Consider the following 27057-nt stretch of genomic DNA (forward strand, 5'->3'; position numbering starts at 1 on the left):
CGCTGTTGTATGTTTTTTTTTGCTCGTGTTGATACCCTGAAGCGACAGACGCCATGGGTTATACATTCAGACAATGTGTCGAAAACGTCGAGGAAGAGAGTGATTCTTGTTCAATTCACGGTAGACCTTTTGCGATTTACCAATCGATTACTGGCTGCACCATTTAGTGCACTTAAGTCCGGCCACAGCTTTACAGCGCCTCACTGTGACCTTTTCGATGGCTACCACCCCGGACTTTGACTTCTCGAGCGGCGTTATCTAAACCAAGATACATCAACGATGGCCACTCAGATGTCCTGTTAAGAACAAATATGACCAAGAGCCAACTCATTGCTTGGTCGTTCTGGTGCTCGATTTGGTTATTTAATAAAGGTATGTACCATTTGGCCCCGGGCCTTGATTGGAATTTGGTTTACAACCTCTGTTAATGATGTCAAATATTTTGTTCTGTTCAGTACGCTTTTGCGACTATACCCTATGTGTTGAAAGCAAAAAGGTATAAGACCCTTGACTAGGGGCCTACACTTCAACATCATGAGTCATTGTTGAAAGTGAAATACTTGCGATATATGGAATTTAATTGCTTAGAGAAGCGACCTAAGTGAGTCTATCGTAGAGCCAATTCGAGTTACCGCCAACTGCCCTCTTGAGCTCCTGACTTTTTGGTTCAGGAGCAATGCCACAATCCAGAAGTTCTACCTGAAAAGCAGTTACATTGACCCGACCCAGCTGTTCAGCTTTACCACCCGTAAGTGAGTCCATCAGCGTGAATGAGGTTACAAAGCCAGAGCCGCCTCTTGGTCCATCGAGAACAAGTACTGATCGACTTGTATATCCATAACTAAGAGACCAACAGGTACCACATAACGCAGAGTTGGGGCCATCAATTCCATCGAACCCAGCAAAGTCGGGAGTGATATCTCCCAGTTTCACCCAGTCTTGGTCTTTAAAGATTTCCCCGTCCTTGTAACAGGCAAGCTCACTGACAGGTACTGAGTCGTCGCTATAATACCCATTGAATGTCACTATAATTTGAGTGTGAGAACAGAAACTCGTATGTGTTGTAACGAATCGAAAAACGAACCAGTTGTAGCAGAGGCCAGGGAGAGGGAAATGCTCAAGACGCCAGCCTTGGAGATATACATATTGTTATCAAAGAAATTCGATGAAGATATTTGTGCTGATAGTGTCAAATAAAACTCAAGGTTCGTCGGCAATAAATGAAGCAAATGAGAGTGTGGAATGAACTGCGGAAATGTCGAAGAGGGGATTGAAGACAGCGCGAAATATAAAACAACACGAGATACCGTTTTCAACTTACAATGCCCCACTCTCCAGGTTCAGACGGGTCGGGTCGCTGTTTTGACCTCAAAGGCGTTAGATCCTCGCCATCAGCTGTTGATTCTTGGCTGTTGGTCGTTGGTTGTTGGTCGTGATCCATGAAGCATAACGATGTAGCCTATTATAAACACTCGGCAATTAGTAGGGTCCACTCTGCTGTCGTTGTTCGTGGTCTAGACTTTCTCAGACCTCAAATGTCTTGGATAAAGGTCCAATATCTCGTACGGCTAATCATCCGCGGTGAGAGAGGCGAAGTAAGTTTAAGTCTAAATTATCGTTACTCGGAAAAGGATATCCATCAATCGTGAATGGATGCTAGTTCTTCGTTCGGTAAGAGTTAACGATAACGCAGCTCAGTTAGGTTTGATGTTGTCATGCAAAAAGCAGCTGAGCAGACAATTAAGTTTTTGAAACGTTTCCTCCTGCCGCTCGAGGCCACAGCAATTATGTTTCTTATGTTCCGGCGGTGATATCGTGTTACTTCATCCCCAGAAGCTTAGAAGAAGCAGGGGTTTGTGCTGGAGGACACGAAAGCTATCTAGGTATCTTCAAACCCCCTGTCGTCAAAGCGCGAAGCGTTAAAGTTCACAAGGGTCCAAGCGAGAGAGTATAGTGATCCGTGAACAGCGATGGCTTCATTTGTTCGCAAGTGCAAGTAACATTCTCTTCTGCTCATGACTATATCGATCCCAATTTCATCTGCAACAATGGACATCATTTTAGTATTTCTGATTCTATTCTATCCTTCTCGAATATGTATATACAGCCATATGTAAATTTATACTAGAGCCTCATGTCCTTGGTCTAGCCAGGTCTATGTATCGTGATATTGGAGCTAGAGGACCAACAGCATAAGCGTAGCTTCTTCGTCAGGCCATACCCACAGCCTCGCCAAGTCAGGACAGGCAAGGATGGTAGTATTGGTCTAAGTTTGTATGGCTCTGTATCCTCTGTCAAGTTATAAATATCGAGCATCATCGCCTGGAAAGTTGATTATCCTCATCAACATTGCAAGCTATCTCAGCTCCGAGACTCAGAATTCCTTCAACTCACTTACTTTACTCTCAAAACCTTCCTCAGTCTTCCTCATCATGAAGAACGTCAACGCCTTCCTCCTGATCCTTGCCTACGCGGCGATGGCTTCATCAGCAGCCACGCCTGTCGCTCCTGCCGCTGGTGCAGCAGCAGTCTGTGGCGACCTCGGAATCCTCAATATCGCACCCGGTGACCTGCCAGAAGGTGTTGAGCCCTCCGAGCTCCGCCTCTGTGCTGACCATCCTATGGGCCGTAATCGAACTCTGGACCCTGCTGAGGGCGCATCTCTAGCCCCCATGACGGAGGAGGAAGATTTGGAACCTGACACAACACCAGCAGCAGGTGCTAGTCTATTCGAAGAGAGGGCCTGTTATTACAAAGCCCCGTATGGTTGCTCTCGTGGGTACTGTTGGAAGAGTTGTGGAAAGTCAAGAAGTGGACAATGGTGTTGGACTGCTTCAGCTGGAGGTGGTGGCCCGTGGAACAAGTGCGACAAGTTTGAAGATTGTGGAACAAACAGAATCACCCAAGCTTGTGGAAATAGCTGTTGGGTCTCACGCGCGTGCGGTTGCAGCTGCTAGACATTGCTTGATGGAAACTGACTTGAGGAGACTATATCTTGAATGCACCTGTTAGAATTTCTACCACTGTTGAGAGTCTTGAAATGTGTTTCTTTCTTCACCTTTCATTAAATAACTCTCTAGGAGAAACTATTGCTACGGTACTATTTTTATAAATACTGTAGCATGAAGAATTATGCAGAATTTAAAGTATCAACTGGACTTATACAAGCCTGAATATCCTTTGCTCCAGCATCTATGTGCAGTCTTCAGGGTACAAACTGTCAGTGTGCTACTGTAGAGGCACTGTAAAAGCTATGACCGGGCGAAAGGGCACCCCGATAATAGAGGAGTTTGTCCCGAGGACTCATGGGTTAAGAGAGTACTGATAGGTCTTTATCTCGGGTGCTTGGACCGGTATAAGTGGAAGCCGAGTGGGGATCTCGGCTTCTCGTTGCGATCCGTAGCGCCCGAGACTGCATTATCTGAACCACACTTTTCATTTATCATTTCGATGGATCGTATTCGGCAGTTGGAGAAATGTTCAAGAATGGTCGTAGGAGAGCACATGTAGCTGGTTGTTTCTGGAAGATCTGACATCCATCTACATTGGCTGCGGCGAAGACGTTTGGTTCCTGGCCATCGCTCATCGGAGCACCTTTTACTATAAATTTTGAACGTGAGACGAGATTGAAGAATAGACAGTGGTCAACCAGTCGCGTCGAGATGGAGGCCGATACTACGGTGTCCATGGCTCATGGCGTCTCCTGCGGACAGCCGCTCACAAAGCCTTTTCGTCAGCGCTCTGAATTGAGCCGAAATTGGACCTATTCACACAAAACCTCAGCTACGTATCAAAGTAAAAGCTGCGGAATACACAGCTCATGATTTCCCAACATATAGCGACTAATTCACTGTCTGAAGAGTGCTCTGAATGGTGTTGAAAGAGATGTAACTGCGTTCAACAGAACCCATTCACCGGTAAACAAGCACCTCTAACCACCACTCGTAGCTGCAGAAGATAGCTGTGATGCAGAACATCTGCAGATGAGCTCGAACAGAGCCAAACAATATAGAAGAAGGTAAATAACCGTGAATTATTGAAACAGAACAACAAGAATCACCGATAATCACGTTTGAACATAGACAACTTGCACGAACAACATCACTAGCCAGCAGATATGGACCGCGCCACAAATGACGATCTTCCTCCAGAGCACAAGCGGTGGAAATGCTACCATTGCCCGGCTAAGACGTGGATGGAGGAGAAGGACTGCTCAAATCAAGCATGCAAACGACCTCGTTCATGGGGTGCCCTGGCCCTGACAGAAGATGATAAATGCTTCATCGGATTTCATGAAGGCTTTCTTGATGACGGCAAGGAACGTTGGGTTTATTCACGGAACCTGCTGGAGATCCTCAGGCGCTAAATCAGTTACAGGGATCCATTTTGAACATGTTGAACAAGGCATGATTCAAAGCTGTGTGGATAAGAAATAGAGAATAGAGAGATAATGAGTTTGAACAAAAAATACGATTGTTGCTGCATATTTGCTGTAATTTGAACACATGAAGTAAGATTTGAACATAATGAATGCCGATTAATATAAAACGTAGCAGCTAATCCTTTAAAATGGAAACAGAAACATCATCAATCACTGATAACCGCAACATCTCAACTCAACAGCAATCATCTACACATATCATCCACAAACACAACACCCTACTAAGTACAAACACCAAAGTCATGGCACCTATTACAGGCTCTAAACGTGTCCCAGAACACAAGCGCTGGCGATGCCAGAACCCAAGATGCAGGATCACCAATTCAATGGAAGGAGTGAATTGCGCACGATGCGGCATGCGTCGTGACAAGGGCGCGCATGCGCTGACGACCAGCGATCTTAAGATCGGAGAACTCAATTGTGTCTTTGCTGATGGCAATGAGCACTGGGTTTATGACACAGGTTCACTGACGGCTATCAGACTCATGGCTGCTACATAGAAGTCTAGAGGTAAGGTTGGGCGTTTAACACCCACTCTAGGTTTCGAAGATAGGAGATTCGGAGGGTGTACTCGACAGATTATCACTTTTGATCAGGTAAGTATTGTGAATCCTTGCTGAGCGAGGGTCACGATCAAAGGTAAGTTGAATGTAGACATAGACAGATATGGAGAATCTTAGGTAGCAGTTCACAACCCTAACCCACGAACTATTCGCACCCTGAATCACAACGCCTTTCGTGGAGTAGTGACCAATCCCTAACTTAACTGTGAACAAATGAACGAAATCACCACCATAGATGCCGTGAATAGAGTTACTTGACCACAGCCCATAGGTATATAGAACCGTACAATGCAGATCGTAACATATATAGCCAGCAACCTACTACTTTTCACAGACACAGCAAAGTTACCAACTCAACACCATGGCGCCTAGAACAGACAACCGTCAGCCAGAACACACCCACTAAAAATGTCAAGTCTGCGACACAGTCAATGAGATAGAAGAGAAATACTGCTCAGCCTGCAAAGCTCGCCGCGACGCAGGTGCGATTGCAGTAACGGATGACAATACCAACCACACAGAGATCGGGACGCTTGTATGCGTTTTTGTGAATGCTGATGAGCATTGGGTTTACGATCAAGATGCGTTGACGAGGGTTCGCGGTGGTTAAATGAAACAATTCGACGTGTTGTTAGCCAGTCGAAACACCTAAATAGTTAATTGAATTAACTCGAGCGAAGCAATCAATAGGATATCGAGATTCCATGGATGTGAAGTTATGTGAGGTTACACGATATCCAATCGGAACGGGATGGTTACCGATCCCTGCCGGCAATTGATAGACCGAGAAACAAACTAGGCCGATCACGCTTTTTTCCCCAACTTATCGTGTACGTGGCGTATGTGAGGTTTGCAAAATCATACCCACAATGGTTCAAGCTCCAAATGATCAACCCCTCGCTTGCAGCGTAATTGCTATCTCACTTTCTGTCAGTGGTCTTTGTTACCTAACCCAAATGCGGGGAATAGTGTGTGTCCACGCTAATGGTCCTGTAACGTAGAGGTTGGGGCATGGGAATTTTCTTATCTGCCCGGTGACCAGCTAGACAGTTGACTAGGTTATCTTGCTGATAGACAACTCCGATATCGAAATGGATATCTGCAGTAGCGTCATTAAACATGATAGATAACATTTCCCACAAATGCATTCTCTGTTTTTTCCTTCTAGAACATCCATCAACTGACCTCATTGCCCAGGTTCCCCGGTAACGGACACGCCCGCTAATTCCGTGCGGGGTGATCCATCAGATAGCGCTAAAGCTAGTGGCACATTACAGGGCGATGCTACCTACGCTGCAGCCAAAAGCCGTTTTTATTCTTCTTTTTCTTCTATGACCATTCTTATTGATCAGTCAATTTCCACATTGCATTGCACTTGGGCGTATCTATCGGGCTGTGCCTGGCTCTCAGACACGTTTAAGGCTTGTCTCAAAACTCTGCAGAGATATTACAGTCGAGACAAAGACGATGGCGTCAGAGAGTGAACCTCGCAAAACAAGAAGAACAGCAAATGCGTACGTCCCCTCAACCTTCATTATGGTGAGATACTGACATCTCAGCTGCGTCGCGTGTCGACAAAGCAAAATAAAATGTTCAGGCGATGATCCATGTCAGAACTGTCAACGACGTCAGGTACAATGTCGTTTCACAGAAGGAGGCGCAAAAGTAATGGTCTCAGAGAAGTACGTTCAGCCACATCTCCCAACTTTCACCGACTAAACACGGTCAGATATCTCCAAGACCTCCAGAAACAAGTTGAGCTACATCAGCGCTCATCTTCAATCAACACGAATACTGAAACACCACCGTTTCCGTCTGCACCTCCGCCTTATCGCTCAACTTCGTACTGCTCACCCTCGGGATCCTTCTCATCAGGTATCAAACGGACAAGTGATGCTGCTTTTGGTGTTGGGAGTACTCTTTCTTCTCCTGCGCTTACGGTGGAGGCTCAGCAATCTGATGTGAGCAGAGGAACATATCAGCAGCAGAGTCAGTCGCCGTTGAGTATCTGGCCCAGCGCGTTTACTATTCCGTCCAAAATTATTAAGAATACTCGCAAAAACAGACGGACATGGAGTGAGTACCCCAGTCCTTCGGCTCTCTCTATACTGACCGGATAGTTTGGCTGGCGCCATGGTCGACTTGGTCCTTCACCTTACGACTCATGCTCATGCTAGGCGACAGCCTCCAACCAGGAGGCGACATGATTCCACCCCAACTAATAGAAAGCGACGTCTACACCCTATCCTGGAACATCCGACCACCCCACGAAAAGCCCGACGTAACAGGTCTACCTTCTCTCGACTACGCAATCTACCTCTTCCACACTTTCAAGTTCCATCTCGGTCAAACATACCGGCTCTTCGACGAAGTAGAATTCGTCAACCAGATTCGAGATTTCTACTCGGATGCGCAGAGTAAAGCTGAAGAGAATAGACTGTGGTATGTCAAGTTTCTGCTGATCCTGGCTTTTGGAACGGCGTTCAATGCGTCGCAGAGAGTGCAATCGACGGAGCCGCCTGGAGCAAAGTTCTTTGTTAGGGCGATGGGTCTTATGCCAGATCATACAGCGCTCTGGAAGGATAGTTTGCTTGCGATTGAGGTTTTAGCTATGGTTGGGTTGTATCTTTATTCTATCGACGAGAGGGAGTCTGCTCACGTATATGTAAGTTCACCTCCCATTTGTTCTTGGAATTGACAATTTGACGTGTGGTAGCTTGGCCAAGCAATACGGATTGCTCAACTTGAAGGTTTACATACACAATTACCAGACAACGAACTAGGCAGTGAAACCGTTACTCGCTGTCGCGATCTATGGTGGACGCTATATATCATGGACCGACATTTTTCATCTTCGCTAGGATTACCCATGTCAGTACAAGATAGCGATATCTCGACGCCCGTTAATCCACCGAATATTGGATCACAAGACGACAGCGCGCGAAGTCTACAAGTGAACCTATCCCATCTATTATCGGTCATTTTAACAAGTAAGTCAAACTCGTCACTGGATTGGGGGTTAGGCTAACTGGGATAGCGTTGTATAAACCTGAGAAAACACCGCTTGACCAATTCCTCGAACAGACAAGAGCTATTCTTCATACCTTGGCTCATCACGCGCAGGAGATTGAAAAGATTATATCGATGAAATTTCGGAATTCGGTTGATACTATGCCAAGAGGGACAAAGTATATAACACTACTGTATCATCAAGTAAGTTCCTCCCAACAGTTTCAGAGTGGTGGGAAGTGCTGACCATCTCAGTGTGTAATAGTAGCGACACGTCCACTCCTCCTCTCTGTCCTCAAAGAACGTCTCGACATCCTCGGTCAACCAGGCGATGAAAACTCGGAAGCCTTTCTCGGTCAAACAGCTGCTGTTATATCAACGGGTATCAAATCAGCTGTCAAGACTCTTCAGATTCTTACAAGCGAATACAGCCTGCTCGGTAAGTCCCCTCCCATTCCGACCATCATCCGTTAGCTTACATATATACACAGAGGTCTTCCTCCCGTACGATCTAGAATTTACATTCGGCGCAGCCCTCCACCTAAACATGGCAGCAGCCCTCTTCCCTGGCGTAGCAGACGACCAAAACAGCCGTCTCCAAGTGCACCAACTCCTCGACAACATGATCGCCCGTGGCAACCGCCTAGCAAGCGTTCGAAAACAAGAGCTCGTATACCTAGAAGCTCAATGTCAAGAACTTGTGGCACAGGTGCAACAGCAGGGACTTCAAACACTTTCTTTAGCAGTGACGGATGAGACGGACTCGGAGCTGGCGAGAAAGGCGGATGAGGAGTTACTGGAGACGATGCAGGGTGGGAGTGATTTGGAGTTTTTGGATAATATTGGCATTTCGTCGGAGGAGTTTATGAGTATTGTACAGCAGATTGGGGATCCGGATATTATGCCGGAGAATATGCTTACTTTGGAGTAGGGGTGGCATTTTGTTTATATCCAGAAAAGCGTAGAATTGAGAATTGAGAATTGAGATTGTATTTGTTAGCCTATATCTTGCAGTATCGAAGTGAAATTCACGTGAAGTTGTGCTTGCTTCGTCATCACCATATCACCATGACGGTTTGGACGTAACAAATAGGGAGGGTACTGTCAATGGCAGCTGCGGTTAATTAGGTGCATATTTAGGCGGTCTATTGTTTAACAGTGAATGGGAGATAAGATGCCATTCATTATCTGCGCATTACGCGTCTGTGAATAGCAAACAATAGCAGTGACAGCAACTGGCAGCAAACACTTAGAATTTCATCTCCACCATCGGCCTTCGACCTTCCATCTTTCTTTCCTCTCTCATCTCAAATCATCTCTTCCTCAAACACTCACCACTAACGACACCAAGACATTTATCCTCAAACAACCTCAAGATGCCTAGTCCTTCGCCCAAGCCATCCTCGCCCATCCCCTGCGCGCGCAGTCGCGCCCAAACCCTCGACAACTCTTGGCCACCCGCCAACAACCCAGAGCAAGGCCCCTTCCTGCCTCTGCAACCACTCGACAACGTTCCCTCTGCCGCTTATCTCGATACTCCCGAGATATTCCAGCCGACCGTCAGCACCGGCCCCCTCCAGCTCGTCGACTCGATGCGCCTCCAGACAATCCACGATACCAACTACATCCCAGTCGGCCTGCGCGTCGTAGACCCCAACGGCACAAACAACGCCGGCAACGTTTACGCTCCTCTTCCCATCGGTAACTACAGCACCGGTATTGCGTTCAGTATCGGCCATGGAGAGCGTATGCAGGATGTTTATGAGCGGGCGGTGCAGATTACCGGCTCGCAGAGGATCATGGGAATTATGTTTGCGCCCGGTTCTGACCAGGGTACTGTCAGGGATGTGGATTGGAGCTTTCTAAGCCCGCCTGTGGAGGATGTTTATTCTGATACGGGACGGGTTGATCGGGAGAGGCAGGAGATGGAGATTGACCTTTCAGTTGTTGATCACGATCTCGAGACCTTCAGGGCTCGCGAGGAAGAAGAGGTCAAGGCTGGAGAGACCAAATCTGCAGGGACCGAGACATCTGGAGAGCCTGAAGTCGAGGACACTGGTATCAAGCTTCATCATATGATCAAGGAGATGATGCTGGAGGACAAGAAGGACAAGGAGGACGCGAAGTGAGCGATCACTGGAAAATGGAGGGTCATCACGAGGTCATGGAGGCAAATGGGAAGCTTTGGAGGACATTATTGTAACCACAGTACATGCAGTCATGTATCCGCGCCACAGCAAGGGTTTTCAAGGGTTTGGTCTGTTTATGGCTGATTGGCCCTGGGGAACGGATAGAGACAAGGAAAAGTTTGCTTTATTACAGAAATCTTACGAAATGCTCTACCTATTTCCATTGTTTGTCTCATGCTTTGTTGTTTGTGTAACCACCTTTGAATTGTGTTGTACAGCCATGATGGAGCGATATCTTATCAACGATGGTACATCCTCTCCATTTCGTCCCGATTTCCTTCACGATTCCGTGGATATAGCTCTAGACACCTATCTCGGAGACTCACTGAGCCCATGTCCCTGATATATACCGCAAACGCCTTTCATCCGTACATGTATTATATCTAGCTCGGTCATCAGCCACAACAAACGATATCATCACCAGCCTCCTTTAAGACCTGGTTTCCCCTGGTCGGGAATAAGTGCCCACTGAAACTTGGCACATTTCCCTTCAAACGATTCCTTCTAATCAAACATCATCCCTTTCGCTTAATCCGCGGCTGGCTCAAAGACTTGAAACCTCAAACAGACCTCCTGTCTATCGGTCGCTCACATCAAACAACTCATCCAGCTTCCATCACTACTTAATCCCGACATCCTTCGCTTTTTCTTTTGGACAGACTTGGTCTTGTACACCTCAATTTCAACTTTTGGCTTGTATCATCGAGTGGTTCATCCAGCAGCGGCAGCAACAACGACATCGAAGCGATACGATACTCTTTCTGTCCTCACTTTATATTTTGGCTATATCCTGGTTCAGGTAAGTCCCCACCAGAGTCTGCATCCTCTCATCCCAACTCACCTCAAGTTGCAGGCTCCTAGATCCAATCTACCACGTCACCATGTCCTCAGCCTCAACGACCTCCGAATCCACCCTCCCGGAGCGAACCACCAAGCCCCGCGAAGACCACGTCCTCTGGACCTGCAAGCATCTCAAAGACCTACTTGACGACTCTTACTGCAACAAACTCAACGGAATGCTGGACAAGAAATGTCTTCGCTGCAAGACCAAGCGAGATGTCAACGCTGTAGCTGTCAGCAGGACCCGCAATGATATCGGGAAGCTTGTTGGGATGAGTCCGGAGGGTGTCGAGATCTGGGAGTATGACGATGGAAAGAGTACCACTTTATAGTAGCAAGGCTGTTCTACAACTATGGCCTTACTGTTTGACGATCGTTAGATTTGGATTCGATTCAGGATACAATTCTGGCTTGGAATGGCTGCTGGGAGGTTTCGTGGTGAAGGAATGTCTTTGGCTGTTTCGCTGGCGAACAACTGTCTGATTAAGAAGAGTAGCACTCCCTGAATTGATGCTATTTTGCAGACTCTGATGCGTTGTGATAACCCCACGAATCGCCTGAATCATTCCTGTTCTAACATTCGATCGCACTTAACCGTGTATAAGTCCCTACTCATATCCTCCTAACCACTCATTTCTCATCACACCCTCGCACACAAGAAATTACCAACACTCTCAATCACACAAAATACCTATCAAGTCAAACCTACCTCGAAAATCAACAATGGTTCAAAGTAATAACCAGTCCTTGCCGAGCGACGCTTGGAACTACCGAGCGCGCATCAATGACAACCGTCATGTCATTCCTCGCGGTTTCTTATGGACCTGTTTCGAGTGTCGCGCGAGTGGCAACGGAATAGAGGCGACCGAATGCATTGAGTGTCACATTTTGCGCAGCATTGGCATCGTGGCTAAGAGTGCTGATTCGGACACCATTTGGATGCTTACATTTAGGGATCCTGACGGTAATGAACATTGGCAGTGTAGTTGCTGCATTTAATAGTGTATCATAGTATAGTTCAGAAAATAACAGTTATTCACTACAATAGCAGGACCTTTGGTATAACACTCCTTGACTCAAGTACTCAACGCTTGTGTATCCTGTGACCACCGTGACATGTCTATAAGCTCCGTCTCTTTTCCTCTTTCTTAAAGCATTTTTCCCAACAATCGTACACAAAACACACAAAACACCAAGTCCAATCTATCTCAACCATCAAAAATGGGTCAAAACATCAGCCAAACCTACAGATACAACTCTGTAGACCTCGTCGAAGACAACAGTAACCTTATACCTAGGGACTACACTTGGGGCTGTAGGGATTGCACTCAGTGGGACAACAAGATTTCCAACAAAGAATGCAGGAACTGCTGGCGTGGGCGAAGTTATGGCGTCGTGGCTGAGGGACCTTTGCATCAGGGCGAATGGAGGTTGGTGATGAAGGATCGTGACGGCAATGAATACTGGGTACCTCGTGATTAGTTGCAGTATTTTCTAGTGGATAGAAGACGTGAATGGCAGTTATTTGTGGTGATAGTATTATCTCTTTGGCTGAATCAATGCTGTCCACTCTTCGCAGTGTTCATATAAGGAGTCCCATTACCCCCTCTTCCGATACCCAGAGCAATCCTGAACAACCATAACAAACAGAAGCAATGGACCAAAGCCAGAGCCTACCACGCGACGGATACACAGCTGTATGGGGAGTCGAAGACAACCGATACGTCGTCCCTATTTTTTACAAATGGGTTTCCATGAAATGTGGTTGGTGCGACAACAAGATGGAGAACATCGAATGCAGTCGCTGTCGGGTCGAACGTGTATTCGGCACCCTGGCTGAGGAATGTCTTCCTGGTCCTCTGAGTAGCATAGTGTGGATGATCAGGGACAAGGATTACAATGGTAACGAAAACTAGGAGTGGTTCGTCACATGTTAGACATGATCCCCGATTAACTCAGGTGCTAGAGCATCTGCAATTGTTATATAACACTGACGTTGCAGTATAGCTAGATAGTGACGCTCTGTGTCCTCTCATAGGATCGGAACCGGCATTGAACAACACAAATACAAACAAAGAAGAGTTATCACGACTGATCTTTATTTGCATTATTCGTTATGAAATAATTGTCATACTGAGCAATAATTCATAAGTAGTTACTGAAACATTCACTTCTAAGCATTGATGGTGTACTCGTTGTATTATTCATATAACTAGCCATCTCACCCCTCTTCCTGCTCCATTGCTCAACCTGAAATCCTAGAAATACCCTACCAACTCTAAGTAACAGAAACAATGGGTCAAGTCCCAAGCAAAGGTTTCGAATACAACTCCAGGCACCGCTTGCAAGACAATAGCCTTTTGATCCCCCGCGATTATCGGTGGGCATGTGACAAATGCGGCTACTGGGAGAACAGGATCAAACAAAAGGCCTGTAAGCAATGTAATAACGGGCGTATGTACGGTACATGGGCGGATCGTGCTGGTCGGCTTGGTACTTGGAAATTGAAGTTGAAGGATAAACGGGGGAATGAGTTTTGGGAGTTTAGTGAATACACTTAGGAACAGTGAACTGCATGGAGGATGGTGATGAATACCTGGTGCTACAGTCTTGGTGAAGGAGTGTCCAGCTGTAGGCTTCAGTGGCGGATGACTGTCTTCAGGAGCAGTTGTCCACAGTGCTAGTATCATCTCATCACGAAATCTCCCTGATGAATAAAAGCTGTCCACACGCCATCGTCTTCATATAAGTAGCAATGTCACACCCCTTCTCGCTCCAATATCCAACACGCCTCTACACAACTCCAACAATCAGCACACCCTCACAACTATAACACCAACTCTGACAACACGCAAAAATGGGTATGGGTCAAAGCAAAAGGAAAAGTAAAAGCTCGAGCAAGAGCAAGAGCAAGCACCGCGTTGGAGACAACAGCCATATTGTACCTAAAGGCTCTCAATGGACTTGCAGAGACTGTGCCTGCGGAGGGAACAGGATTGAGGACAGGCGCTGTAGAGAATGCTCTAGAGGGCGTCGTAGGAGAACCTATGCTAAACACCCTGATCAGTATGATGGGTGGACGTTGGTTGATAGGGATTCGCAGGGGAATGAGAAATGGGAACGGGAATGGACTGAATAGCGAATTTCACCGGGAGCGGTGGACAGGTGATTCATTTGTCCTCCATGGAGGGTTTGGGGAGGAAAACAGGGAACAACGGCCGTGTTTAGATAGGAAGGTGATTCATTACTAGATAGCAGTCTATTTCTCATGATCAAGAGAAGCATTCAAGGCGTACTACGTCCCTGTTCTTCTTGAACCACCAACAGCCTGTACCATGACTATTCTATAGATATTTCACAACCGCCTGGACCGAATACAGATCCAAGCATCTACCCACCAAAGTGTGTATCAGTTCTGGCATCAACTCTCAGCTGAATCAAAATAGCGATCCAAGACCCCGAAGACCGCCCAGACCACACCAAGTGGTTCTGCACCAATATTGGACGCCACCGCGTCAACAAGATCACGAACAAATATTGCGGTAAATGTCGACGCAAACGCTGCGTTAGGACTAAGGCTATGAATGACAAGGGAGAAAAACTTGGAGAACTGGCTAAGGTTGATGATGGTGTTGAGGTTTGGGAGTATAAGGCTGAAGAGTCAAACTCTACCCACATCTAGTGTTGCAGGAATGCTTTTGGTGTAGTTGATGTTGTCTTTCGATGCAAATTCTTGATCAGTAGTTTGGCTTTGCCTCTTTCAGAATACAGTCTTCATTGAAACTCTTGAGCTTTGTTATCTTGCTCTAGTACTCAGTCAATGTTAAAACCTTGTGAACATGGAACATTCAATTGTTCTATAGCCTGTGACTGCCAGGTCCATTGTCCAGTAGATGTTCACCCGCACAAGTATCATGATACCGAAAGCCACTTTTGCAAATACTGAACAGAGATTACTGTTGCTTTTCTGTTATCTATATCTATTGCTTTCCCTTCTAACAAGCTTTCTCAATCACAGCGATCTGCTGAACCACAACGATAATTTTCACAAACATAACACATAATGGCCGTGATCACGATGGATAATGACAAATCCCTCAACAAGGTGCGTCCTGACCATACCCGCTGGGCCTGTAACCAACCAGTCAAGAATCCCAGCCTTCTTGACAAAGCGCGTGGCAAGAAATGTCAGCGAATCAACAACATGCATGTTGATATCTGTAGTACCTGTTGCCGCAAGCGCGATGCCGGAGCTATTGCTCTGAATCGAGACTTCGAGAAGCTTGGTGAGCTTGTTACTCACACTGTTGAAGGTAAGGAGATTTGGCGCTATGAGGTTGAGTATCCTGGTCCTGAGAAGAATCATTATTGGACTCTTGATGAGTGGTAAATCCAGATGCAGAGTGGTAGAGGCTAGAGAGGCGGCAATGAAAGAGTGCCAGGTAGGTAAGTGTGATTAAGAGGCAGGAATAGCGAGCAACTGGTCAACGTTACCGTAGACATAGTGAATAAAAGACACATTGACGTCCAATGCAAGTAACCGCATTGTGATTAACAGATAAACAAGAAGTGTGCCTACTGCATTGCCGTGTAGCACCTAGTTTAAAACCAGCATGCATTCCAAGGTTATTGTTGAGAGCAGAACACAGGTCAATCGTTCTTTCGGCCAAGGCATCGTATATTTCAAAGCTACCTACTATCGTCAAATATACCCAAATCGTTTAACAATGGGTTCATTGGCTTATATGTTCGAAACACTGTTGCTGTATTTGCTGACGGCACTGGGTCTTGGCACTATACTATTGCTATGCCTTAAGACTATTCTTTTTATAATGGATCCATTCTTCCGACACCTGAAAATGGGCAACGTTAGCACATCTTGAAATGTTATCCAAATCAGCCCTGACCATTGTTCAGAGGCTTGCCTTTCCAGAGACACGACTTGAAGGACTTTTGACAGAGGAGGAAGTCTGCATGTATGTTCTTGATTTGGATCGGTGAACGGGGAACAAGGGTCTTTGATCTGGTGTTCATACATTGAATAGCTGAGTTGTTTGCTGTTATAGAAAACTGATAAACAGCAGAACAAGCGATATTAACAATCCACCTTGTTCCTACAATTCTTTGTATCGGCTTTTGTGCAACATATATAAATACAAGCAACTATATGTCCTCCCATTCAATAGATTCACATTTTACAATTACACAAACAGATCAACACTTGAAAAAAAATCCTTCAGGTATACTAGACAAAACTCTAAACATGTTGAACATGCACGATAACCAGCCTATCCTTCGACCCGTAGCCTGGCGGTGCCGAGAACTTGTCCCTGCGAAGGTTGGACTCTACCGCACTCGATGCGAAACGAACAACGATTGGGCGAACGCAAGTTGCGCAAAATGTAAGAAGAACCGTGATGTAGGTGCACAGGCCATGGCACGAAACGGAGGGTGTTTCAAGGTTGGCGAACTCGTAGACATAGATGCCATGGGGAAAGAGATTTGGGACTACACGACACACAAAATCATTTGTCCTTGATTTTGATAATTAGCTAGACAGCTTTTAGCTTAGACAGTACTCCTTCCCATTTCCCAGAATTCATTCTCATACAAATTATTTCCCAGGGGACCCCGAAACGCCAGAAATCTCCTCCTGCTTCTTATTCTCGCCCCTCGGCACCCTGGGATTACGATGCTCCCTATGCTCGAGATTATCAGGCTCCCTCTTGGTATAAAGACCCGTCACATTGCTCGCGACGCGCGTATCCTTGGTTTCGTAGTCGGTACCAGTTCCAGCATCTCCACCACCTGTTCCAAACGTGCCTTGTAGCTTTTGGCTAACTTTACCGGTGGATGAACCGGGTGCTCCGATGACGCCGTTCGAGCCGGTTTTGGCGGGATCGATGTCCTTTGATTTTGGGCCCAGTTTGTAGACGGCGAAGCCGAGGAGGGAGAGTCCGGCGATGGCGGGGACCATGGCCTTGCGCTTTTGTGCTTCAATATGTCTCGACATATTGTATTCTGGGTTTTGTTGTTTGAGGGGGAGAGGTGATCGTTGGAAGTCGAGTTATTAAGAGAAGAGGCTGGATGTAGTAGATGGGTGATGTTGACCTTGGTAATGTAAATTGAATGTTGAGATAAATAAATCACAATAGTGACATCAGAATAGGTTTAAATTAGCTCCCTTGCTTCCATGGCGGGAGCTTGTGATTAATATGTAAATACTCCAAGTCTATGACGGAATGACTTTTAGTCTTTGCGGTGATGACGGGATGGCGTTGTGGAGTTTTTGCATTCAGAATCGACGCCAGATCTGCATTGTAAACAAATGGAATGTGCAGCAGAAGCAAAAAACAAGGTAAGACCCTCGTAATGTTTCTATAGTTTTACTCAATTGGTCGCGACATCAGGAACGCGTTGTCGTGAATTGAGTTTCATGACTTCATCACTCGATGTCACGTGCTCGGTCATTCAACAATCGCTTCAATCTGTTATTTCGAAATACCTTTCAATATGATTACTGATTACTTATCATGTTTATTATTCTATTGAAGTCTTGTCTTTGGGGAAGTGAAGTTGAACCGTCAGTTGGCGGCGGGAATGGCTGGGGGCGGGCTTGTTTCACTTATGCCGGGAAGGCCAGGGATGATCTTATGCAAGGCAGCTCGAGTTTCCTTCCTATATTCTAGGCTAGAGTGCTGATGACAATCTATGTATAACAGTGAGCTCGAGTAAGAAAGTCTATCTGCAGCGTCTCTAAGCAATGAGCAACACCAAGTCTCGCCTCAAGGTCAACCTATCGCAGGTCTACATGGCTCTTTCCACACTTGCCACAGGCGTCAAAACAATCAACCTCCTTCGGAATAGGCTTAATATAATAGCTCCAAACATCTTCCCCAAGTTCATTCTTCGAATGGAATTCTCCCAAAGTCGCATCATCGTCCCTCATGGCCAAAGCATTATCTGCTTTTCCCTTGCCGCAACAGGTACAAAGCTCTACTTCCTTGAGCTGTTCCGCGGTGCAGTTCTTGCACTTCCAGTGGGTGTGGTCAGTACGAGGTTGGCTGGTAACTATTCGTGCTGTGGAAGGTGGCATAGTTGATTGTCGAAGACGTTGTAGATAATGATAGATTGCTCTGTATAGTGATAATAAAGGGTTAATTGCGAAGTGAGAGCTTGGCTGTATAGTGTCAATGCAGATTTGGATGGGCTAAGGGAGAAGAGGAGTCCATGTTTTTATATCCATGAGGACAAGAGGTAGGAAATTGGCACTGTCGTGAACTACTCGGGGTCTGCCAGTGACACATCTGATGAGAGATAGGCACTGTCGCAGACATCATGGTTGTTCTTCATTCACAATAGACGAGCAAGGTCATGTGTTGATGTCGTCGTCTAGTGCTTTACCATCTATTCAAAGTTCTCCAAGATTCAGTTCTTGAAGGTGCACTTAACAAAAAGAAATACAGTGATCAACTGTTCAATCAACAATAGTCTTATCTATCTCCTCTCATCCTGAAGGCCTCCCAATATTCAGAACATCCTCAGCCTCATACAAATAATCCCAGACCTCCTCCCCATTATCATGATAGACACCCAAAAGGATACCCACTGTCTCTCCCGCGTCGTTCAACGCCTCAGCCCCAGCTCCGCGTGCAGCATTGCAGCATTGCAGAAGAAGCACTTTTTGTCAGACATGTTATTCTGATTGTTGCATGCTTGGAATGTGTAGCACGGACGATCGGCTTTGCAGCGCCAGCCCGTGTGCTCTTCTTATTTCTTCTTTACAGATTTCTTAACGGACATTGTTATGGTTGTTGGCTTGAATACTAACATGGTGGACGAAGGAAGGTATTTATACTATTCGTTATGATGTGACTCACGATATCACCTTTGTTCTGTGGCACACGGTTCAAATTCTGCAATCTTCAGCCTTGTTCTTCCAAGTATCCCTTTGAAAGTTTGCACGTTAAGAACGTAGTATTTTATGATTGTTAGCCTTGGAGTCTATCTGTGCGCCTGAACAAGTTCTTTAACTCTCCGGCGCAGCCTTATCCGCCATCATGCTACCCATATCCCTACAGGAGACATAATAAGCATCAAAAATAATACCACACCTCCACTTCCCTGTCATTAGCTATTAAAACCCCCAGTGTGTTTCCTTCGTCATCTTGAGCCTCCGACTCGGCTACACGCTCATTTCCACAGCTAGTACAAACTGCTGTTGATACGGAGTGCTTAGTGTCGCATCTTTGGCGCGTCTCTTGGTTCATGATCTTTTTACAGAGCCAGTGCGAGTGCTCTGGCTTGAGTGTGGTGGCTATCGCGATGATAACGTCAGGCATTGCTGCTTTTCGTGGTGTTGGTCTATACTTTTGAGTTTAGGTAGCATATTGTGAGTTGTTTGAGAATGTTTAGAGTCGCAGTCAGACATGTAGAATGGAGGCACGGTCTAAGTGCTAGGTTTATATCTTTATATACCTGGTAAAAGTGAGCTGTCGGTGATTGCAAGAAGATTTGATATCGCATCCAATCACCGACAGCTCATCTACTCTGTACTAGTCTATACTTCTTCAGACCTCACTAGCGAGTGTATGCACCAGGTACCTATCTGTGCTATTCACGACTCTACAACGGACGTATCTCATTTGTGCCATCAACGACCTGACAGGTAATGTCAACCAGATAAACATCAGTTTAGCCGCTCTTCATTTATTTATCAGTACCTATCTCAATAGCCCATCTATCCACATATTTGAAGTTGCTTTCTGAGTCCAATTGTGCAAAGCAATAATAAAACCACTTTTCCTTTCCCACCACTTCATCAAAACCAAGACACTTCCCCAGAACGTCCTCGCTGTTATTGAGAGCAACACATCCTTCACCACGTTGCTTGTTGCAGTTGCTGCATTCGGGCACTTCCATTGGCATTACTGCCGGACATTTGAGTCCAGTTAGGACTTCCCTTTGGCACTTCCACTTGGTGTGATCTGGGCGAGGTTCAGTTCTCTCTTCGTGAGCTGGTTCGGCCACAACTGGTTCGGACATGATGATGATCCTGAACAATATAGATCTAAGTTTGTAGATATTTGTCTTTTTATAGCATACAGGTATGATGTTAGAAAGGAAAAGCGACTGGATAGCGAGTGTTTTATAGACATTGTTTACACATAATCACGAAACAGAACTGTTATCTGTTTGCCAGTATGTATCCCCACTGCCCATTTATTCCATCCTTATTCTTTGTTAATCAGTCCTATTGCACAAGAATAACAAAACTACTTTTCTTTTCCCACTCTCTCATAGCATTCTCTGTCAGTCAAGCTCAATAGCCTCGTCTCCACGCTCCAAGCCACAGTCGTGGCATTCGTTCACTTCAATTGGCATTATCGCCAGACAGGGGAGTCCGATTACCACTCTATTGCACTGCCATTTGGTGGGGCTAGGGGGAACTTGTATTCTCGTTTCGCGAACTTCTTTGGACATGATGATAATAGTGTAAGATGTAGATTGTCCTCGTTGCTATAATATATGGTACTGTTGCGTCTGTGGTATGTTTAGTGTGGACAAGGAGAAGCGAATGGATGGTAAATGTTTTATAGACGATGTTCACGTGTATGGTCATTACTAAATTGAAATTCTCGGCTCAGATAAGACAAGGAATATTACTCACGGTCGTTTTACGTGGCACTCCAGGGAACACAAGATGAATTGATGGGTGATAAACGTCAATCCCGTCACAACATAGCAGTTGGTAACTTGGCAACTGACTGCACTGAATCTATCTACCATCTGCTGCCATTCTTGCTCACTAAAATCGGATGCATCCATGGACCTACTAGTCACTACCCATTCCCAGCTCTCAGCATCTATTTATTGCCATTAGAAGTAACCAAATAAAGCCACACATCCTTTCCATCCTCGGCGTCAATCCAAGACCCTAGGACTTCACCTTATTCAGTAACAGCATTGCAGGTTCTCCCCCGCGACTTGCCACAAGAAGAGCATACCGCGTCTTTCAATTCCATCTTTCTCTGGCACCTTGATCCGTCTGCGAGTACCCTCCCGCAAATCCAGTGGGTATGGTCATCTCGGAGTTGGGTTGTGCGTTTGGGCTTTGTTTCGGACATTGTTGAGGTTCTGTATATTTAGAGATACTGTTGATTGTTGTAGGATATAATCCGCTTTGGTTGTTGTGGTTTGTAGTTTGATGGAGCTGATCAGTGTCTTATAGACGGGACTGACTTCGAGCAATCACCAGGCGAACATGGTGACACTGACGTAAAGTTCGAAATCATAATCACAGACTGCGTGACTCATAGTGATTGCCCGCTGTATCGCGACAAATACTCACATTACTTCTCTAATAGTCAGTTGTTGAATGTTGTAACCGTAGCCGTCAGGTGTGAAGAGAGTACAGACTTTATTGTTTGCCCTTAATCACGGGTGATTAAAGCATTGGCATTGGTATCTCAACTGTACTAATACCACGACATACTGCCAACACTGCTTCTAGCAAGCTGTCTTCATCTGACACTCAAACAATCATATCGCTCATGTCAACACTTGGTGGCACAAAACTGATCCTGAGTACGAAGAAAGCACAAGCCCGCTATTTATGGATGTTGCACTGCCGCATGACTTGCTGCAAGGATACAAGAAACTTTTATCAGTAACACCTACTTTAGGCGCAGACTCTCACTCAAGATTTCTTGTCTTCTGGCTTCAGCCTCTGCGACACCAGCAAATACCTCGACGTCCAACACTGCGCGCACAACAGAAGCGCCGTTTCCGGACGCAAGATATGCAATTCCGTTGTCTTGCAGCACCTTTGCAAGCAATCCTTCGGTACGTCCGCAGCCTGTCCACCCGACAAGACGTGCGAGATGCATGGCTGAAACAGCATACACCTGATAAGCGAGCCACATCCACTGGACGACCTCAGGCGCCCAGGCCAGCGCTATAAGCTCAGCTGGGAACTTGAGTGCGAACACATAGACAATGACAATGTTGAATATTTCCATGGTGCGATCGAGCGAGGTGGCGCGCAGCGGATGGCCGTAATGACGCGTGAAGGTGTGTAGAATATCCGGATGGGAGGTTTCAATAAGAGAGATACCAGTTTTGGGGTCCAGGAGCTCGAAGAACTGAAGCTGAGATTCTGCAGGAGGTGTCGGCTCAGGTGGGAGTTGGCCGATCGCAGGTGTTGGGTCGAATGTTTTCGGTAGTAGATGATCCAGCTGGAAGTCTTCCCTCTGTACCGATACTGCAATAGCGAGCAGCTTGAAGACTATCGGAATTCCAAGCAGTGCTGTGAAAACATAGTAGCGCCCTATCGCACCAACAGCAACGGCAACACCGACGCTAACCAGCTCGCTCAGCAGCACACCGAGCATCATCCAAATAGTGAAATGGTTCTCCTTTATCACGGTTGCCATCTGAGGTAGCGCATCCACTGCTATGACTTCAAGCCGCAGTCGGAACACAGGGTGTACTGAACGTTTGACCTTGCGCATAACCTGTGCTTCGATGCCTGGCGTTGCCGCATTTCTGGATACTGTTGTGGATGCTTGCGTACCTGGCTTGATATGCCTGAGCACCTCCACCCAAATGCAGTTACGAGACTGCTTTTGGATGTTTCTCTCCTTTTCTGTGGCTGTGTTGTGGTGTGAATAAGCCACACCTCGGTCAGGAAAGAATGCAGTACCCAGCATGGTACCAACAGCGCGGCCACTATAAAGACCGTGCTGACGAAAGTGGTCAAGTACACCTATCGCAGCGCGGTGTAATGGTCCGCCCATGGGCGTCAGTATCGTAAGCTTGACCGCCGTGGTAAAGTCCAAAACATTGTAAAAGCGCTGTGGCCAGAGGATGCGCTCGAAAAGAGACTCCTCGGCAACTTCAGCGCCAACATAGCCAATAACCGAACCGACCGCAGCGATTATCGCTGCCATTTGATATGGTAAGGATAATTGCTCAAATTTAGGTATAACGTAGAAAGAAAGAGATTGAATCTATGTACGTCTGGTAATGCAGGCAATAGCGCCTTTTCTAGCATCTCTGCGTTATGTATTGTAGTAAAACCAGCTTTCAAGCACAGCCTCTTGTATTTGGAAGCATTTGCGCAGAAAGACTCTCAAGTTGGGGCTTTTTCAGCTTCTGTCAGCACAGCCTCCGCCATTTAAAAGATGACATGCCAATAAGCCATGTATTTAAGGCTTGGCCTGGTGCACTGCCAAGGCCCTTATGAGCCTTGCTCACCAATCCTTGTTTTCCCACCAAAGCTTACACGTCGTATATGCTCTGCTCTTGTTTTATAGACCTGCCTCTGGGCTCACAAGGCAGAACCACGCCCCCAGAAGGATCCTGCCTTAGCCTGCGCTTCACATCTTGACTCGCCTGCTGTCTTCGCGCCTGGTTTTGTTCATCGAGTCAGCCGGGTGGCCTTTTATTCTCATGATCTTATACCGTATCATTTGCCTCTTTTCCCAAAATCCTTTCGCAACCGGATTTTTATTGAGATAACCGAGCCTAGATCTTGACGACAAAGATGGGGCAACAGATGTCTTGGGAAGAGGAGGACGTTTTTGACGATTCATGCTCCTGGCCACGGAGATTACTGCATGTGGAAAGCTGGACTTCCTATCCATGGAAGCAGGGTAATCGTTACAGGGGAGTCTACAAACCGAAATACGTCGCTTTATCTTATACCTGGGGAAGATGGCGTCTCAAGGAGGGTGTTCAAGAGTCTGTTGAAGCCCTGAACATAAGAAATGTTCCATGGAAAATTCCAAGGGTCGACCCTCAACACTTTACTGTTGACGAGTTTCAAAATGCAATCATAGCCGCTGCGAATGGGGACTCTGGAGATAGGAAGCAACCAAAGGTCAAGTTTGTTTGGCTTGATGTTGCTTGTATCGACCAGGAGGATGAAGACATCAAGCACGCCGAAGTGAGCCGCCAATTTACCATATTCAACGGCGCACAACGCTGCGCAATATGGCTGGCGTCTACCAGCCCTATTTTTGCCAAGATTGGCATTTGCGACTTCCTGTCGATGCGCTCTCCTTTTACAAGCGTGTATATGAACATGACCTCTCCAGGCACAGACGGGGATGATATCGCTAAACACATGATGATCGGATACTCTGAGATGCTTCTGGCATCTACAACGACCATGATTGAGGATCCATGGTTCACTTCCCTCTGGACTCTGCAGGAAACATTCATAAGCCGAGATCAATCCGTATTCCTTTGCAACAATGGGGAAATTGTAAAGGATCATCGAGGAGAGGTTATAGGAATGGTAGACTTGATGGAAACCAGTTACTCTATCTTCAACTACCTATCCTCGCAACTGCACCTTATGGAAGGGTACCAAGATGTTCATGCCTTAATCAAGGATACCATCAGTCATATTGAGAGACTTGGCTTCCGTCAATGCTTCGTATTCCAAGAGATGGGCGCGTACTTTGCCGCGCGTCACAGGAAGGCAAGTCGATCCAAGGATAGAATCTATGGGATCATGCAGATCTTCGACATCAAGGTCGGTCAGCAAAACGACTTGCCTCAAAACGGTTCACAGGAAACATTGGAACTACTTGAGGATGGACTAGGGGCCGCATTAAACTTACAAAATCCAGTCAGGTCTCAGCTTCATGTTTTCACCCAGCCCGCTCCACTTGGGAAAGCCTGGCGTCCGTGGCAAGACCGTTGCGATGTGATAAGAGGTTATGAATTCATCGACATAATGGGGCCCACTGACGACTATACTGTGAAAATATCAACTAGAGTTGTGGATGGAATGACTTTCGGATACTTCCAAGGCGTCGTTTGTGGGTTCAAGGCTTTACATGATGCGACGACAGTACTGGGCTTTCTCGAGCTCCACATGGATTCTTTATATACCGATGACCCCTCGTTAGGAGATGCCTCAATAGCTCCCGCACAGGTTTGCGACACCCAATTCTATACAGATGAGGCTGCTGTCCGTGCAGGGCATTATAAGAGATCGGCACGCGTCCTTAAAGAGTTTCAAAGCAAAGGGTTATGCGTTCTAAGGCTTGGGCCGACGGTAGAAAACGTATTTTGGGGAATGCTCATTGTTCCAAACAAGATTAAAAACATCACGTATTGGCAAAGAGTAGGCATATGTCAATGGTTGGGAACCTACTCGGGTAGATCTGATCAATCAGGAATGGGTTTGATATCCGCACAGGATCACCAGAGCTATCGAGATTGTGTTAATTGCAAAGGTAGTGTATGGTATGGGTTGGAAGGAATATTTGGTTAATTATTGTAACTTCTCTTACTGCCTTTTGTCCCAAGCATTGGACTTTATCGTATCATACCCCCGACTTGGCCGCCGGCGTGCTCTCACTCCTACTATGAGGCTCGATTGGAAAAGTCTGCAACTCAGGATCAACACCCCCATAAACTCTCTCCCATCTTTCCTTAAGACCATCGGGAGTCTCCCACGCATTCTCCGGATCCCTCAACCACAGCCTCAGCAAATGTCGTCTGTACCTTTGTTAGTCACTCACTCCCCACGCCAATAAAAGGCTAACTTACTGCTTCTCCTCACTATCCCTAAACCCATCCCTCGCATGGAAGATAGCCAAGTTATTAACATACTGCATATCACCCTTTTGAAAGTCCGTGCTAACACTGAACCTTTCACCCAGGAAGTGCAAGGTATCTAGTGCTTCGGCTTGTGCTTCCGATATAGGTGCGAGATGGTTTCCGCGCGGGAGGGAGCCGAAGCCAACGTAGTAGCGACGGGCGTACTGGAGGAGGATTCGCTCTGGGTTCGACTGGTGGTAGATTAATGGGCGACTGGAGATTTTGTCTGTGTCGTTGACAGTTTTTGTGAAGCTGGATTCGTTAGTAGGAATAATCTAAGTATGGTGAGGGAGACGTACAGCTCTGCTTCCCAGTTTGCGCTCAGAGTGTGAATGAGATCTGGTCGAGTAGCTGCGATATGATTATACACACGCCACGTACTAGCCAAACGACTAGCTCCTCCCTCAGCAGCTGTATCAAGAGCAAACAACGATACAATATTGCCTGAGTCAGTGTGGAAGACCTGCTTATCAGCCGTGTAGGCCGGACTTCCGACTTTGACTTTGCCAGTAGAGGAGACATTCTTGATGTGGCCCATGACTACATCGGCGCGCTTTCCTTCAAAGTATGCATCTTGGCGACCGCGGATAGACCCGATGTGGGAGGACACGCCGGCGTAGATGATGATGTTTTCTTCGCGCGTATAGCGATCGGGGTTTAGGCCGCGGAGGACGAAGAAGCCGTGGCCGAAGTGTAGTTCGTGGGAGAGACGGCGGAGTTCGGAGTGGAGGGTTGGGAGAGGGAATGTTTCTTGGGAGATGTAACCCTTTGCAATGTTGAGAGCTATAATGTCAGTACAAAATCTGATGATGGGATGGAAAGAACTTACATTTGAAGTGTGCAAGGGCCTTGTCAATCTCATCAAGCTGCTCATTTGAGAAAGTGTATGTCCAGTTATACTTCTCAGCGACACTATCTCCATCCCAAACCAAGTCACCCTTGAGCTCTTGGGGAAACCCTTCTGGAAGTTCTTTGGTAAGAGTCTCTGTCTGAGTCCGGCGAGCTACGCGGGCTTGGTACTTGTCCCAGTCTGGATGGTAGGAGATGTCCGGCTGTCCAGGCGGAGGTTGAGCAGCTGGTGTCGTACCAAAGGTTACTCCTGAGGCAGGAGGATTGACAGTTACAGTGGCCATGGTTTATAATTGGTGTATGGGGTTCTTATCGTGGCCAGTTAATAGCTTTATTCTTGGTCACAAGATAATACTACTATAGCTATCCCCCTACTACTCTATATAATATAGACAGTTTAGAGAATCTCATAATTACACCATTCAGGATTTACTAACGCAATAATTACCCCTCAGACGAAAGTAGTCTTAAGAAGTATACTGATGTAACCAAAGGATGATCGCCAAGTGATGATGAAATTTAAGTGACTGCGGTGCAACTTGGCCCT

The 27057-nt window shown here is 46.4% G+C and overlaps 10 protein-coding genes across 10 annotated transcripts; 6 read left to right on the forward strand and 4 right to left on the reverse strand.

Moving 5' to 3' along the window:
• Positions 1–597: 597 nt before the first annotated feature.
• FIESC28_01768 (uncharacterized protein) lies at positions 598–1145 on the reverse strand (the record flags this gene model as incomplete). Its single annotated transcript, XM_031155918.1, has 2 exons — positions 598–1025; positions 1085–1145. The coding sequence occupies 2 exons, from the start codon at positions 1143–1145 to the stop codon at positions 598–600; spliced, it is 489 nt and encodes a 162-aa protein (XP_031019922.1).
• A 1287-nt stretch (positions 1146–2432) lies between these two features.
• On the forward strand, positions 2433–2957 carry FIESC28_01769 (uncharacterized protein; the record flags this gene model as incomplete). The annotated part of the gene is made up of 1 exon (XM_031155919.1): positions 2433–2957. One exon carries the CDS (start codon positions 2433–2435, stop codon positions 2955–2957), a length of 525 nt encoding a protein of 174 aa, XP_031019923.1.
• Positions 2958–6672: 3715 nt separating this feature from the next.
• On the forward strand, positions 6673–8944 carry FIESC28_01770 (uncharacterized protein; the record flags this gene model as incomplete). The annotated part of the gene is made up of 6 exons (XM_031155920.1): positions 6673–6686; positions 6734–7080; positions 7125–7669; positions 7721–7994; positions 8279–8452; positions 8505–8944. 6 exons carry the CDS (start codon positions 6673–6675, stop codon positions 8942–8944), a joined length of 1794 nt encoding a protein of 597 aa, XP_031019924.1.
• Positions 8945–9389: 445 nt separating this feature from the next.
• Positions 9390–10142, forward strand: FIESC28_01771 (uncharacterized protein; the record flags this gene model as incomplete). Its single annotated transcript, XM_031155921.1, has 1 exon — positions 9390–10142. The coding sequence occupies one exon, from the start codon at positions 9390–9392 to the stop codon at positions 10140–10142; it is 753 nt and encodes a 250-aa protein (XP_031019925.1).
• A 941-nt stretch (positions 10143–11083) lies between these two features.
• FIESC28_01772 (uncharacterized protein) lies at positions 11084–11374 on the forward strand (the record flags this gene model as incomplete). The annotated part of the gene is made up of 1 exon (XM_031155922.1): positions 11084–11374. The coding sequence occupies one exon, from the start codon at positions 11084–11086 to the stop codon at positions 11372–11374; it is 291 nt and encodes a 96-aa protein (XP_031019926.1).
• A 3731-nt stretch (positions 11375–15105) lies between these two features.
• FIESC28_01773 (uncharacterized protein) lies at positions 15106–15432 on the forward strand (the record flags this gene model as incomplete). The annotated part of the gene is made up of 1 exon (XM_031155923.1): positions 15106–15432. The coding sequence occupies one exon, from the start codon at positions 15106–15108 to the stop codon at positions 15430–15432; it is 327 nt and encodes a 108-aa protein (XP_031019927.1).
• A 1224-nt stretch (positions 15433–16656) lies between these two features.
• FIESC28_01774 (uncharacterized protein) lies at positions 16657–17055 on the reverse strand (the record flags this gene model as incomplete). The annotated part of the gene is made up of 1 exon (XM_031155924.1): positions 16657–17055. One exon carries the CDS (start codon positions 17053–17055, stop codon positions 16657–16659), a length of 399 nt encoding a protein of 132 aa, XP_031019928.1.
• A 4663-nt stretch (positions 17056–21718) lies between these two features.
• Positions 21719–22993, reverse strand: FIESC28_01775 (uncharacterized protein; the record flags this gene model as incomplete). The annotated part of the gene is made up of 1 exon (XM_031155925.1): positions 21719–22993. The coding sequence occupies one exon, from the start codon at positions 22991–22993 to the stop codon at positions 21719–21721; it is 1275 nt and encodes a 424-aa protein (XP_031019929.1).
• Positions 22994–23589: 596 nt separating this feature from the next.
• On the forward strand, positions 23590–24763 carry FIESC28_01776 (uncharacterized protein; the record flags this gene model as incomplete). The annotated part of the gene is made up of 2 exons (XM_031155926.1): positions 23590–24585; positions 24683–24763. The coding sequence occupies 2 exons, from the start codon at positions 23590–23592 to the stop codon at positions 24761–24763; spliced, it is 1077 nt and encodes a 358-aa protein (XP_031019930.1).
• Positions 24764–25384: 621 nt separating this feature from the next.
• On the reverse strand, positions 25385–26794 carry FIESC28_01777 (uncharacterized protein; the record flags this gene model as incomplete). Its single annotated transcript, XM_031155927.1, has 4 exons — positions 25385–25559; positions 25611–25913; positions 25961–26444; positions 26491–26794. 4 exons carry the CDS (start codon positions 26792–26794, stop codon positions 25385–25387), a joined length of 1266 nt encoding a protein of 421 aa, XP_031019931.1.
• Positions 26795–27057: the final 263 nt, after the last annotated feature.

Source organism: Fusarium coffeatum, assembly GCF_003316985.1.
Source record: "Fusarium coffeatum strain FIESC_28 chromosome Unknown BRIP53273_contig_41, whole genome shotgun sequence".
NCBI lineage: Eukaryota > Fungi > Ascomycota > Sordariomycetes > Hypocreales > Nectriaceae > Fusarium > Fusarium coffeatum.